At 41.0% G+C, this 16,149-nt stretch overlaps 1 protein-coding gene across 1 annotated transcript; it reads left to right on the top strand.

The window, feature by feature from the left end:
• Positions 1 to 4,234: 4,234 nt before the first annotated feature.
• Positions 4,235 to 13,894, top strand: RWDD1 (RWD domain containing 1). Its single transcript, XM_049817760.1, has 7 exons — positions 4,235 to 4,394; positions 5,970 to 6,035; positions 7,271 to 7,401; positions 8,420 to 8,563; positions 9,588 to 9,720; positions 11,488 to 11,550; positions 13,344 to 13,894. The coding sequence occupies exons 1-7, from the start codon at positions 4,322 to 4,324 to the stop codon at positions 13,454 to 13,456; spliced, it is 723 nt and encodes a 240-aa protein (XP_049673717.1). The 5' UTR covers positions 4,235 to 4,321; the 3' UTR covers positions 13,457 to 13,894.
• The last annotated feature ends 2,255 nt before the right edge of the window (positions 13,895 to 16,149 follow it).

Here is a 16,149-nt window from a genome sequence, read left to right as displayed (position 1 = left end):
CCAAGCCCCCACCAACACTTTGCACAAAAGCAGGAACATGTCTGGCTCCACATCAGACCTGAGCTGCTGGAATTTTCTGATGCCTTATGACATTGATGTGTAAAGTATGCAAGCAAGTGTATCTTGTTAATGTAGTCTTTTAGCACATGCCTATAGATGTCTTTCCTGATGGTGCCTGACTCCTGTGGGATGTCTAGATTAGGGTGGGCTGTTTCAAGCTGCAGCTCTCTGCTTTCTAATACTTGTGGTAAAAGGATGAGTATGTACTGGGAGAAAGTTATTCCCAAATGCTTTTTCTTTCCTCGCATTAAAAAAATCTTTAAAAAATTTATAGCTAGACTTTGATTGGATCCTGTATGTTGCTCCATTCTGTACAGAGCAAAAGCAGATATCCAGCTTTGTCTTAGTGACCCCCTAGCAGAAATGCCTTATTTCTCCCCTTTCACATCTTTTTTTGTATTATGTGAATAAAATGTACTGAGCTAACAACAAGCTAAGTCTGTGGCTACAGCAGCACAGAAGAAACATATGGGGAAACTTCAGCAAGAAAGGCTGTATCTAGATCCAGTGATGAGAGAACTTCCAATTCTGGTATGGAGATAAAATGCCCACTGAGAGGCACAGGATGGAGGGGGGCAACACGTAGCAACTGTATGAACAAACACCTTCATGTGGAGAACAGTTCAAATTTATTCTGGCTGAAAGCAATAGCAAGGTATTTAGATACAGACTTCAAAATCCCTTGGGTGTTTGTGTGTTTGCCTACTGCACCAATAGTAAATCAGGATGGGAAACAAATCTCACTCTGTGCATTAAGGTTTGTTTTGCCTGTGACAAACTTACAATTTAGTCATACTAATGTGCCCATAAATATTACTGTGATTAAAAACTACTGAGTTTAGTGAAAGAAGGCTTAATGATTTTTTTTGTGTTAATTCAGTGTGGTATGATGTGATGTTACTGCATCTCATCTCCTCTCTAACTCCCTGTGCAGCTGTTTCTAACTCTTAAGGGGGGGGAAATGTATACTGAAGCTTCTCCTAATGCTTCCTGTATTGCCTTGCCATGTACATACGTACATGTGTGTGTTACAAAGCCATATACTAGATTGTAGGATGCTATCTGCTGTTAATAAATAACCCCAGACTGTTGAAGTGGAAAAATAGAATTATTTACTACATTTTACTAGAAAATGCAGGAGCTAGAAGTAAACAGAATTGCAGATCTTAGTAAATGTGTTTGGTCTTGAAGGTTTAAACTTCTAAACAAAAGCAAGCACTTTAGCAAATGCAAACAACATACGTGCTGAAAAACTGGAGAATGATGCGTATTTACATCACTAAACAAATTCTTACAAATTCCCACATATGTATTTCATCTGAATCCTACACTTTCAGGTATGTGGTGGGTTGACCCTGGCTGGAGGCCAGGTGCCCACCGAAGCTGCTCTCTCACTCTTCAGCTGAACAGGGGAGAGAAAATATAACAAAATGCTCATGGGTCAAAATAAGGACAGGGAGAGATCACTCAACCAATTACTGGCACAGGCAAAACAGACTCAACTTGGGGAAAATTAGTTTAATTTATTACCAATCAAATCAGAGTAGGGTAATGAGAAATAAAACTCAATCTTAAAATACCTTGCCCCCACCTCTCCCTTTTTCCCAGGTTCAACTCCCCTCCCAAATTCTCTACCTTCTCCCCTCCAGCAGCACAGAGGCATAGGGAATGGGGGTTGGGGTCAGTTCATCCCATGTTGTCTCTGCTGCTCCTTCCTCCTTGCACTCTTCCCCTGCTTCAGCATGGGGTCCCTTCCACAGGAGACAGTCCTCCATGAACTTCTCCAATGTGGGTCCTTCCCATAGGCTGCAGCTCTTCACGAACTCCTCCAGCATGGGACACTTCCACGGGCTGCAGTCCTTCAGGCACAGACTGCTCCAGTGTGGGTCCCCCACGGGGTCACAAGTTCTGCCAGAAAACCTGCTCCAGCGTGGGCTCCTCTCTCCATGGGGCCACAGGTCCTGCCAGGAGCCTGCTCCAGCGTGGGCTTCCCATGGGGTCACAGCCTCCTTCAGGCACCCACCTGCTCCGGCGTGGGGTCCTCCAGGGGCTGCAGGTGGAGATCTGCTCCCCTGTGGAGTTCCCTGGGCTGCAGGGAGACAGCCTGCCTCACCATGGTCTTCCCCACAGGCTGCAGGGGAATCTCTGCTTTGGTGCCTGGAGCACCTCCTGCCCTCCTTCTTCAATGACCTGGGTGTCTACAGAGTTGTTTCTCACATATTGTCACTCCTCTCTCTGGCTGCAGTTCCTGGGGTTTTTCCCCCTTCTGAAATCTGTTCTCCCAGAGGCACTACCACATCGCTGATGGTCTCGGCCTTGGCCATTAGGGGGTCCATCTTAAAGCCAGCTGGTATCGGCTCTGTCAGACACAGGGAAAGCTCCTAGCAGCTTCTCACAGAAGCCACCCCTGTAGCCCCCCTGCTACCAAAACCTTGCTGTGCAAACCCAGTACAAGTTAATATAACTGCACTGTTTATATGAACTCCTTAGGAAGCAAAGTACCTCTGTTAGTAAACACAATCTCTAATTTAATTTTAAAAATCTTTGTGGGTTTTTTAAGTGAGATGGAACACTGTGTAATCTGGAATACATGGAACTGATTTTTGTATCAAAGTTTTGGCAAAAAAAATCCTATGCTGATGTCTGGATCCAAATGACAAAAAACTAACTGCTGTCTTTATTCTGTGTGGGTTCTTTCCACTTCTTCCCTTGTTTTACAGTACCACTATAAAATAACGCAATATTTGCAGTTAAGAGAAAGAGTGAGCTGCCAAAGTCTTTTAACTTCTTGCTAAACTGATTTTTAAATTAAACTTCTTTTTTCCCCTTTTTTTGGAAGTACTATTTGCCCTGTATTTTTTTGTAGTTTATGATTTAAAATACTGAGTGGAAGTACTAGCTGTATCTGTCATTGTGAAGTCAGCCTGCCAATATACAAACAGGCTATCACCCTGCTAGCGTATATTAATCCGTAGTACTAAATACAGCTGTAGTACTATAAGTAATTTGGTGCATTTCCCTTCACTCCTCTGCTCCCTGAAACATTTCATGGATTGGCAGTGAAGGCACAGCTTTCAAAAGAATTCATGATTACAGAAAAATCAATGAGTTGGTACTGAACAGCCTAACTGTGCCTGCTAAAACCTGAGTCATTTTACCCAAAATCAATTTAGAACTGCAGTTTGCTCACTTGAAGTGAAAATTATTCTCTTTTTGTCTACGGTAAAAGTTTTCTGGCAACTCTGGGCTTGTAAAATGCACCTGTGGGAAAAGTGCTGGCCATACGCCCAGGAAACAGACGCACCTTCAAACTACCCTGGGTACCAAGTACGCATCAGGGTCTGCTGTTGTTTAACCCTCAACAGTTTTAAATTCTTCCTTGCAGGTAGCCCTCAAGTACGGGAGCTCCCAGTATTGCAAGCCTTGACGACTCCTGTTCTGCACTTACAAGACGATGATGCTTATGCAGCGCAACTTCTGAAATCACTGTGAACGCTTCCTGTAAAGTTTGCAGGACCTTTTTAACTCCAAGCGGTACCACCACAGGATTTTTCCAGCTGCATCAAATGAACTTCCAATTTCAGGCTGAAACAGCACTCGGCTGCCTCCACGGCACCCTTACGCTATTCCTAGAGCAACAGCTTTGAACCCGTTTGCTGACCCCTGTGTATTTTCAAGGCAAGAATGCCTAACAGTGAATACCTGCCCACCAGCGATGCACTTTCTACAGGGACTCCGAAGCCTGCCCCTTCAGCTGGGAGCCCGCATACCTTCCCAAGCCCCAGTGACGGAGCCCGAGTACCTCAGCTATTCAAAACACCGGCACTCCCGGCAGCGCTGGTGACGAAGACAGGATTTTTCAGGTACAGGTGGGTAAACACGTCGAGTCCCTTCTGCCCAGAGCTGAACGCCACGCACCGAGTACTAGAATTAACCGACCAGAGGGCGCCGCGCTCGCTCGCTCGCTCTTTGCGAAGGCAGCCGAAAATCATTAGGGCTAATTAGCTGTTCCCTCACAACCGCCCCTCAGCTCCCCAGCGCGGGCGGCCTCCTCGGCCAGGGGCGCGCGACCTTGCCCCGCCCTCCCCTCCAGCCCAAAGGCATCCACCGCCGACGGAGCGCTCGACCGGCGCTAAGGCATGCTTAGCCGATGCCGGAGGGGAGCGCGCATGCGCCGGCCGGCGACTGAGCGGCGTGGGGCGGGGGTCGCTTCGCGGTGCGGGCGGCCCATGGCCGTTGGCGGCGGCGGCGGCGGGCGACGATGACCGACTACGGCGAGGAGCAGCGCAACGAGCTGGAGGCCCTGGAGTCCATCTACCCGGACTCGTTCACGGGTGAGACCGCGGCGGGGCCCGCGCCAAGCTCCGCCGCAGGGCCGCGGCCAGGCGGGCTCTGAGGGAGGAGCGGGAGGCCCCGCCGGGCGAGAGCCGCCCCCCCCCCCCCCCCCCCCCCCCGCGCCGCGCCGCGCCTGCCCGGGCTCCCTCGCGAGTCTCCTCGCTTTTAGCTGCGGGGGCTGGCGTGGCTGGGGTTCTCGTCTTTTACCTTTTTTGTACTTGGAGGTGCTGGTTCCTCTGCGAGTGCGTTGCCAGTGTCCGCCTCGCTCCGTTGCGGCACCATTTGTGGTGGAGCAAAAGCAGGCTTTAATTTTGAGGTGCAGTCCGTCGCGTTGCTAAAACTTTCATGTGGTGGGTACGTTGGTTCATCAGATTTTCAGGGCTTCCTAGTTACCGTCAAACAGTTACGAGGACCTACCATGCTAGCTAGTCCGACGTGGTTTATGGTGCTCGGCGTCCAAAGAATCTTAACGGTGAAAAAACCTGTGCATTTTCTGTTTCCTTCCTGAACAGTATCTACCCTGCCCAAAGTCTCACAGTACCTTACTTGGCAGTAACTTCATCACGCTGACTTTTGGCCATTGCTTTAATCTGAAAACCTTTTAGGTTCTTCACTTTTATGTTAAAGGGAAATGAATTGATCTCTGGTAGCTGGCCATGCTGAATCCCTGATACTGATACAAAAGTAATATACTTTGATATAGCCTCTACTCTGATGCTTACTCTGAGTTATTATTCATTCGTGTAATGCTCGTATGCCCGAAAGAAGAGGGAGGAAAAAAGATGGTAGTAGTAGTTGTAGTACATTAGCAGTTAGGCAAATTTCACTTAATGCTGTGAGAGCATATATACTAGATTGGACGTAGGTTATAACAGTGATACAGAGCAGCCCTTAGTTGAGGATATGGTCTGCAACCCACAGTTGTGCAATGAGGTTTCTAGTCCGTGAAATTTTAGATCACAGGGCTTGCCTTTTGTGCGACTCTATAGAGCCACTTGTTGTCTGTCTTCTAGCTGCCTCATTCATGCAATTTCATTCTCTTACATTTCTTGGGTAGCATGTTCTTGAAGGAAAGCACTATGTACTCCTTTTTTGTTTCAAGAAGCATTTGTTACATTAAGCTGTCCTAAATATAGAAATAGATGCAGACCTACTGTAAAAATAGTCCAGGGTCAAGAGCGCACTGTGTGCTCATCACGCATATCTAGTGCAATAAAGCAACTTAGCTTCAGGGGCTTTCTGCACACATTTGGTCTGCCAACATAAGTCATTTGATGGTAGGTAGACTTGTGCTTTTTGGAAAAGTGAAACTTCCAAAGGGAAAACTTTACAAAAGAGAAACTTTTTTGCATTGTTGATGTTATATGCTCTCATTCAAAAAGCACTCCAAACATCATATCATATGGAAAATAGCTTTTAATTGAAAAGTATTTATTAATAGCGTAAAAAGGCCCTTGACACTGTATCAAGAGCTTCCTTGCTTCATTAGTCCTTGAGAAGTTCAGTTTTAATGATATGAAGAAATAGTTGTCTGATTTAAGGAATCTCTCTGTCCCTTTGTTTGTTTTGAACAGTATTGTCAGAAAAGCCAACGACTTTCACAATCACTGTGACATCTGAAGCGGGAGAAAATGATGAAAGTAAGTTGATCATGTCTTAAATAGGACAAGTTTCTGTGTAAGCCTAATTCTGTTGCCAATAGCTAGGTATACCTCGACTTAAGTCCTCTTACGAGCCTGATCCAGCAAGCATTCCTTAGAAAATGTAGTTCAAGGATTCTGGTGATCTGTGTTTAGTTTACAGAAATGTTGTACTGTCTCACTGGGGCTACTTTCTGACATACTGAATCTCAAATGCTTTGCAGTGTAGCTTCAAAAAGTATGGGTTGTCATCATCCCCATAGGAGCTTACAGCAATATTGTGAGGTGATTATTTTATTTTTCCTAGCAACTGTACATATACCAGCTACACAGGAGAGGTGAGTCTGTGTGTTGTGAATGTACAGCCCTTAAGGAACAGTTCCAGAACAATGAGCTGTGGGTCCCAAGTCTCTATGTATTTATTGGGAATCAGTGGTTTCATGGGCTTGTTGTAAGCAATCCTTGCTCCACCTAAGTTTGGGAGCTGCTGTTCTGGGTTACTGTATCAGAAGAAGAAACTGGTGCTATCCCCTTCAGTTTTAAAGGGGTGAGTCTTGCTCGGACCAGGTGTCTGTGTTGAAGAGACTGCTGGGCTGCCAGAACTGTGAGTCTGGAACTGAAGGAAGTCTTCTCTCTGGTATTCTGGCAGGATGCGTGAAAGGAACTTGATTCTCTCTTGCGTTGTTTCTGTCTTATGCTAGCTCTGGGTGGCTTCAGGTTGAATGCGTTCTCCTTAGGCAGTTCTCTGCTTAATGACTTCTATGGGACATTGTGTACTTGTTATATGATTTATGTGGAGCCCTGGTACCCAACGCAGAGATTGATGCTCCAGCCAGGCACACAAAATTTAAAGCATTAATATGCTGAGATTCTCCTAGATCTGTTGTTAGGACTCTTCCTCATTCTTTCCAGCTTTAAGTGCAATATGGGGGGGGGGGGAAGATTACTGCTCTAGTACCCACCATACCACAGAAGGTTTTCTAGTCTTTTTAAAGACTCTTCAGACATTAGTAGCCTGTAATAGTTTATGTAAGGGTAGACTTTGTCATCTTCATTTGTCTTGCATTATATTTAAGTCTGTTTGTATAGTTTTAACATCTGTGTAAGATGGCTGTTCCTTTAAGACAAGAATACTCTATATTTTAAAATCTTCAGGCTGCTGATGCAATAGAAAAATATACAATTAAAATTATATACAGTTGTCACCATAAGAATATGTGGTTTTTATCTTGTAGCTGTCCAAACAACCCTTAAATTTACCTACAGAGAAAAATATCCTGATGAAACTCCACTTTATGAAATTGTCTCGCAGGAGAATCTTGATGATAATGATGTCACGGACATAATAAAACTGCTAGAACAACAGGTAAGGAAAATGGAATATCTGAATTCAGTTTGATATCACTTCACACTTTAGCCGGAATTTCTCTCTCTGAAGAGAGAGGTGCCTACTACTGATTTGAAACCTATTCCATACAGCAGGGACTGACTTTGAGGTTTGAGTTTGGTAAATGACATTGAGATAAGTTATATTAATGAGGTAAAATACAGGGCCAATTCAGTGTGCACAGGTATGATAATGAAATGGAAGTGCTCTAGGGCTTCTGCTCTTTTGCAGTTCTAGTGTAAGGTGAATTTGTTTAACTGTATATATAGTATTTGTGGAAATAAGCCACTTTAATTTTATTTGGAAAGATTAAAAAATGCTACATTGATTCTTAGTTCTTTTTAATAACATAACTACTGGGGGAGGGGGTGGGATCTCATCAACACTTGGGATCGGTGAGAGTGCATTGTGAAAGAATGAGAAGGAAACACTTCTTTGGTTTCAGGAATTCTTTACAAGTCCTCCCTGCCTTAAAATTGCCATAATATGTTAACTAGGCATTCTTTCTTTCCAGTTTACTTCATATAACCTTCCTTTCATTGACTGGTGTTTTTTGTTTTTCCTGGGAAACTGTCCCACTTCAAAGGGGCATGTAATGGGATTAATGAATAAGACATTTCAAGAGAGGAGTGGTTCAGAGTGACTGTTGTCTCTTATGATATTCAAACCCTGGAGTTGTATTCCTACTACAGGTTTTGTTTTATTGATGAAAAAGCCTTCCAGATGTCTAGAATATGTTGATAACCTGAACACAGGTGTTCATCATTGGTGTTTTGCTGTGTACCCTCATTTAGGGTACCCCCTCATTTAGGGGTAACTTAACTGGATTAACTGGCCAACTGACCTGAATTTTACAGTGAGCTTTTGAGACTGGTGCAGAATGCCTCAGCTGTGTTATCTGCATTTGCACAGCATACTGCTTTCTAAACATATTTATGCATTCAGCTGCTGAAGGTTTGAGGTTCTCCTGTTTGAAGTTGCATTCTTTGTGTTGTAGGCAGAAGAAAATTTAGGAATGGTAATGATCTTCACTCTAGTCTCAGCAGTACAGGAGAAATTAAATGAAATAGTGGATCAAATAAAAACACGAAGAGAAGAGGAAAAGAAACAGAAAGAAAGAGAAGCAGAAGAAGAAGAGAAAGTATGTAAAATAATGTTTTCAACTAAAAATTTCCTGCTTTTTTTAAATGTGTGGGTTTGATGCAGGAGCAATTCTTATTTGCAGTAGGAGAGGAACATTTATCCCGAAGTTGATGTAATTAAAGCTTAAGAACTAGAAGATTCTTTAGTGCACTTGAGTGATTTCCACCCCCCCATTTTCTAAAGTAGTCTTTTCAGATAAGTATTTCATGTTAACAGTCCATTCTAGCATTACTTTGTAGGCAGGGGCAGGGATTTTTCCCAAATGGAATCAAAGTTGCTGTAGCCAATTCTTTGCTTGAAGAGGCAAGAGGGGATGGGGAGTAAAAAAGGCTAGAACATGGCATGCTGCACACAGACTGCATGGTCAGAGGAAGTCTCTCTTCCTTGGTAGACTGAGTGGGTAGGGTGGAAGCAGCAGGACCAGTCTTCAAGACTGGTTTGTCCTCCTTGCACATGTCCTTTCTACCAACCACTGTGGAATAGTTTTTCCATTCATGGAATGTGCTGTGGTAAGTCCAACTACTGAGTCTTTGCTTTCTTCCTCAGAAATAGCTAGAGGGTGATAGGACTTGAAAGGTTCAGTATTTCTGAAAATGGCAGAAAAATAGCTGGAAGAAAAGATTCCTTTTTTCTGTCTCAACAAGGTAGAAGGATTAATGTATTTTAATGGAAAATATTTCAGTGTAGATTGCACTTAAGAGTCGATAAGAAGTGCTGCCTACTTATGGATAACCTATATTAGGAGTGTGTTGCTAACTATTGCACTTTAGGTCCAAAAGTAGTAGGCAGGGGTCTTCCATAAGAATTTCCACCTCAGTACAGCTATCTGAAGGGAGAGTCCCATGGCAAAAAACATTTAAGAATGTATTCTTCATATATTCTCAGGTTTAGGATTAATTTCTCAGAATACTTCACAGCAAGCAGTGATTCTGGAATGTAGTCATTTAAATAATTAAGAGAATGTGCATCTTCACTCATAGCTTTGCAAGTTGTGTTTGCAGCCTCATTTTCTGTTCTTTCAGCAACGTTTTCATGGCACTCCTGTTACCATTGAGAATTTCCTAAATTGGAAAGCGAAGTTTGATGCAGAACTCCTAGAAATAAAAAGGAAAAAAATGAAAGAAGAAGAACAAGCGGGCAAAAATAAATTAAGCGGTATGATTTAAAACTGTTCCTGAAGCTTTTGCAATGTTACCGGACTATAACTATAAGCCTAAAAGTAATTCTAACACTAAATGATGATGGTAGTAAATAAACTCTTAATTCAGTATTTGATTGTCCTCCTTGTCGCATGAAGTCTTTCTGAGTGCTGATTTGGGGCTAAATAAAAAGCTAATAGATTCAGGTTTTCTGCTGAAGTCATTAAGGTTCCCAAACTGTGTGTTTAAGCTTCTTCGGTTTTGTGCCAGACAGTATACCACTTGGAGCCGCCACTGACAAGCGTTGTTCTGGCAGAAGTAGTTGGGGTTTGTTAAGCAATAGGAAGAATCTACACCAGACAGTTTATTGATTTGGCCTTTATTGTACTGGGTAGTAGTACAGTGACTTCAGATTATTCGAGCGCATGTAAGAGTCTGGGATGCTGTTGCTGGACTGAAGCAACACAGAGGCTGGCTGCTGTATATGACAAGCTTACAATGACTAGTGAGCTTGATATTTTGTGGGGATGATATTTTGGGGGAGAGCTTGTCATAGCAGTGGTTTTGGTCTCTGTGTTTTGCAGACTGTAGTTTGTCCAGCAGAAAGCAAACTCTGTATCCAGGGGTCAAAATATGTAGGAAATTACTTTTCTGAGAACCTGGAGGTAAGAGTTAAATTGTGGGCATCCTCTTCCACACTCTCCATGGCCTAGCTTTGGGCTGGTTCTCCTGTGATGTTGGATCTACTTTTTAACCAGATTGCCTGAGAAAACGTGACCAATGTGATCATGCTGTATCACTCGTTTCTCCTCCCTTCTGAAGGCTTTTGAAACTTTTGCCTACTTTTGATGAAATTTGACAGAGAGATGGAAATTTTAATGGTACTAAGTTTCATGAAAAGCTGTACAGGGCAGGGGACGTGCTTGATTCCCCTCTGAAGGGAATGCATTTGGGAATCTGCAAAGATGATGTAGTAGAAATCCGGCTTCTTCTAGTTTTCATGTTCTTAAAACTGTGTCTATTTTCCTTTATACAAGTCTAGTTTATAGAAGTTTATTTACAAAACTAAAAACAGGCTTATTCTCAGGTGTCATGAGTGAAACCCCATTAGAAGTAAAAGGTGTCTTAAATGTTTTACCATGAACACCAACCAGTCTTGTTGGCGGAAGCTTGCATAAGCAGTGTGAATATACATGGAAGATGGGTAGTTTATGTGGAAAGAGACCCAAGGTTTTCTTCCCCTACCTCCCAATTAGAAAGGCTTTACTTTGCCTTGTGTGATGTTTCCTTCACAGATGCGTGTGTGTGTAGGAGCTCGTGGTTTGTGTGTAGATCCAAGTTGCTTTTCAAATGGGGAGGATATATGGAAAAAGGTGGAGGAGGCAGCTAATTTTCTTTCCAGTTCCCGCAGAGGACTTCTTGTGGCATGCAAGATAAGGACTAAAGCAATAAAGACAGAGCAAAGGCTGTGGATCAGTATGGTGTAAATTTTCCCACTCCCCATTATTAAAGCTGTAGTAACATTAAAGTGACTATAAGAAACAGTGACTCATTTCACTTGTATGAGGAGGAAGCCTGTTGGTGTGGAGGAATCCTGGATGAACAATCAAAAAACAGAATGGGGAACTTAGAAAAATGAGCAGCTTAAAAAAAAAAAAAAAAAGACAGCTCAAACTGGTTAATATGAAAAGCCTAAAATACATGTGCTAACTATTGTTGCCTTAGGTTGATAACTATTTCAGAATTCTACTTGCTTATATATTATTTTTTCTTTTATTTCTAGGTAAACAGCTGTTTGAAATGGATCACAACCTTGACACCTCTGACATCCAGTTCTTGGAGGAAGGTAAACTTCTGTTTGTTTCCACAACTGAAAGACAGTGGCTTAAAATAGGTCAAAATTCCTAAGCAAATTCTGTATTATATTTCTGACTTAACACCTTGCCTCAGTATCACTTTTACATTGGAAGAATTTTCTAAGAAGTACTGTTTTGCAGATTGAACAGAAGTGATTTTAACTTCTTTTAAAAACAAAAAACCAAAATATTTTCAAGATGCTGAAGTGTATTTCTTTGCAGTTTTGAGCCTGAGTTGATTTTATTTCTGTTGCTTCTATTCAAGTGTTTGGACTGGAAGCAAAACCAAAACCAAGCAAAGTAAAACAAAACAAAAAACCCCACAATTAAACCCTGCTTTTTGTCTTTTTAATAATAGCCAGCCTTCTTACTCCCAATTTTAAGCACAGATCTTGAAGTTCTGTCTCATTCTCCTTGAACCTCAACACCAGTAGTCATCTTGCAGGTCAAATTAAATGCTACTTGCATCTGTGCAACCCAGTTCTTCGTGGTTTTGTGCAGATTTGTCTATTATGTTACCGAAAATACCTGACCTGGTGCCAGCTGAAAACTTTGTGCCAAAAGATGGTAAACTTGGAAAATCTGCTGGAGATAAATCAATCTACTCAGTCACATTTCTATTTCATTTTCTGTACTGCCTCTTGGTATCCTAGTCTAAAAGACTGATTTTTGAATTAAGACAATTCTTTAATGTAGCTGCATTATCTACTGGTGTTGCAAAACACACATGCAGAAGAGAGCCAAGAATTTTCTCTGCAAGTAACAATTTAAAAAAAAAAGTTGTTTTTTGAACATCAGTGAGTATAAACTTAAAATGGCAGTAATGGGGGAGTTGAGTTTCTTTTAGTTAGAGGCCATAATTTAACCTTGTCTTCCTCCAAAATGTGTAGAGTGAAGATGGGTTGTTGATGGAACATTTGGCTGTCTCAAGGGAGGAACAGGCCTCTGTATTTGGGCTCTATGCCAAAATGACTTGGGATTAATGTATTAACTTTTAATCCTGTTGCTGTTGGTGATTAAAAACTCCTGTTCTTATTGCTGTTTGCATTCTATCATAAATGCAACAGGCTACTAACTGCAATTTAATATTACAATACCGTGTAATAAGTCATACTAGTTTTCACAGCTTAAGCAGGATAATGGCATTATCTTTTGGATGGAAACGGTTGTAAAGGCTCTTTCAAATCCAGTGAAAGCGTAGAACCTACTCAGTGGCCAGAAGATGCCGCTGTTGATGCACACAAATACAATAGCGGTAGTCCTCAAGTTTTATCCTTAGGTCAGCATCATGTCTTTCAGAAGAAAATGTGAAAGCATGCAAAGCTTCATCTTGCTTTTAAAATTTAAATCTGAAGGCAAATGTGTGTATGTAGGCATATAAATGGTGTGTAGGGGTTTTTTTATAAACCTTATGTGTTTCTGTGACTGATAGTTGTAACTGTTCCAGCTGTGAAGTCCTGAGCTCCTACTTTGACAGTGCCTGAGAGAAAGAATCTCTGCTTCTGGGAACTATAAATGTTCATTTCATTCTCCCAGTGGATTCTGAGGTCCTGTGTAACATTTATCTTCACTGGGTTTCGGTATGAGGAAAAAAGCTTTGCTTTAGTTGTAAAAAAGTTAAAATGTGGTGTTTCCTTTTCCATATCATTTGATATATAAAAAGCCAAGTGAGTTTACAGCTACCTACATTGAAGCATGAATATGAAAAAGTGTTGTGTATTTTGTTGTTCAGGTACTGTTTTCCTACTTGCATGAAAATAAATTATTTTTCTGTTCTTTGCAGCTGGAAACAGCGTGGAGGTTGATGAATCTTTATTCCAAGAAATGGATGATTTAGAGTTGGATGATGAAGAGGATGACCCTGACTACAACCCTGTTAATTTAGACAGTGATTAGACTTTTTTGAACTGGCTCTGTCATCAGTATGGACATATGTAAGGAGAGAGGGGCAGGCAGGAAAGCCACAGCATCTGTGGTTTTAGTAATGTGTATTGTTTTTTTCTTTTTTCTTTTTTCCAAAGAAAAAAACCAAAATATTTTAAATCCAGGAGAATGGTCTTCTGATGACTTTCATCGTAAATAAATTTACTTTAATATTTCAAATGAAAAATTTGAGGAATATTGATCTGTCTGAAAATGCTGTTCTATTTTCTCTTATTTTTTTCCTTCCCACTTCTGTAATTATCCCTTGAAGAGATATGACAACATGCAAGATGGAAAGATGTTACAGCAACTGCTAAACACACCTGCATCTGAAGGCTGAGCAGCTGGTCTGCTGTCTTCCACCTGGGATAAACATGGGCAGCTTTGGTGAATAAAAGGGATCACATACTATGCAGGGTTGTTTTTTTTTTTCTTCTGTGGAATTTTGTAACACTTCAAGTCAGTTCTGGTGCCCCAACCTATCAGCTGTACATAGGCACCACTAGTCACCTTTTAGTAGGGCTTAGCCTTATTAATGTTTAATGGAAACCATTTCCAAACTACTAGAGTGAAATCTTTTGCCATAGTTGAGGACAATAGTTTCAAAATTACTAGTTCAAGTCTGTAGGAAAAAAAATTAGAATGAGATAAAGTCCTCTTAAAATGTTTGGTTGATTTGTTCAGAGAGGGTTATGTTTGTTTTTTGAACTTGTGCATCAATGAACTTTGGGGGGGGGGGGGGGGAGGGGAGAAACCACCCTAGGCAAATTAGTTTGCTTTTGGCACCAGGCTATTCTGAAACCCTGTCAGTGGAGTGCAGGTTGCAGTACCAGGATTTATAGGGTTCCTATAGGTTTGAATGTAATGCTTTAGAAGTGTTGGCAGGCTATAAAGATTAGGTACAACGTACAGTAAGGCTACACATCAACTTGTGGATGTTAACCATCCTGCAGAGTTGGTTATGGAGCTAACAGCTTGATGTTAGACTCTTTCTCCCTTCCCACCTCCAAAAAAAAAAACCCAAAACACTGCAAGAACTGTGTTGTTTAAATATGCTGTGTTTGAGACTGCATCAGCTAGAAGGATGATGGTATGGATGAAGGTTTCAAAAGACAGCTCTGCAAATAGAGAACCACCAGGCACCTCAATGATTAAACACTGTGTGCTGAATTTTAAAATACTGTTAGTAGACTGCCTTAACTGCGCCAGCTTCAACCTTTGAAGAGGATTGCGCTGAAGTGTCAGTGCTTAGAGGAATAATAAATTTATGAACTTTAATATTTGGAAATTCTGTATTCAAAATGAGAAATTTCATTCCAGAAATAATTTAATGGTGTATAAGATTCTCTGCTCATCTCACTCAAGAACATCTGTTTAGGATGATCTCCTCTGTCATGTTTCAGTAGTCTTTTCTTTTTGTATTCAAGATGAATGAGTTTCTAGTAGATAGTAAATGTTCAAGTACCCTGTAAATACTTTTATAAATTAACCATGTGCCTTTGTTCCTACTGTCCTCTATTTGATCTTTTTAATTTTGGCTACTAAGAACTCTAGATGAGCGTCTAGGTTTCAATGATGATGTATATTTCAAAGCAATAAGCAGGATCTGTGTTCCAGCAGAGTTACCAAATATATTGAAAAATTGTGAGCTAGTGTGATATTAAACCTGACTTTTCCAAAGATATGGTTGGATTGAAAGCTTCATAGTGACTACATCCAGCTTCCTGTGTAATTGCTAGGATGCTTTAAAATGCCCTTCAGTACTGAACTTAGTTTACTTCTGGTATGTCTCAGTTCAGCTGCATAAAAAACACTTAGCTCCTAAGGCTGCTTTCCATTTTCAGCTATCTACGTTTAAAACCTGCATTTTTTCATAAAAGGAGTGAATTGGTTCTCTCAGCCTGGACTGAATGCAAGAATGCTGTGTAGTCTGAATGCAAAATGTGGTAATCTGAGTTTTTCCAAGTGGGTCACTAGCAAGAATCATCTATGTATGAAAAAAAGTTTCTTGTTAACAGTATTTCTAGATCAATGAGATTTTTTTAGTCTGTTTTCACACTAACATATTTGTTGGTTTTCATGCAGAGGATGTATAGCTTAAAAATGTTAAAATTATGTCAACAAGTTAAAATGTGAAAATATGTTTTCACTGTTACACCTTATATTTCAAAGCAGAGGAAATAATAAGGGTTGAAGTGATAAAAAATTGTGTAAAGTCCGTTCCTCCAAGTCTTTGGAACAAGTTTCAGTGATGCAATCTGAACTTCAGATTTGTTTAGCTTTTTTAGCAATTAACATCAGTGAAATAAAAGGGAATTTGACTAAGAGTAATCTTGGCTATGTTTGAGTGATTTAGTTTGCTGAAATGGACTGAGAGAAGGTTTATTTGGTGCAAGAAGTTTAGGTGACATTTAAAGTTTACTCATACACTTTGGATTAGATTGAAGTCTTATTCATATTAATCTAATAAAATTCCATCGATTAAACTTTGATGGAATTCTAGTAATTCAAAATCATGGTGCTGACAACCTTGCTTTTATCTTACTTTTAACTCTAAGTCCAAAGCGTACACTGTAATGCATGTAGAGAGATTATTACGAGTTGCAACACTGCACTATGACCAGAGCTAATTTAATTTTGATTGTGCTGAACTTTTTGAATAGTTG

The sequence above is a fragment of the Accipiter gentilis genome, chromosome 15 (genome assembly GCF_929443795.1).
Source record: "Accipiter gentilis chromosome 15, bAccGen1.1, whole genome shotgun sequence".
Taxonomy (NCBI): Eukaryota; Metazoa; Chordata; class Aves; order Accipitriformes; family Accipitridae; genus Astur; species Astur gentilis.
This window is presented reverse-complemented; position numbering and strand designations above follow the sequence as displayed.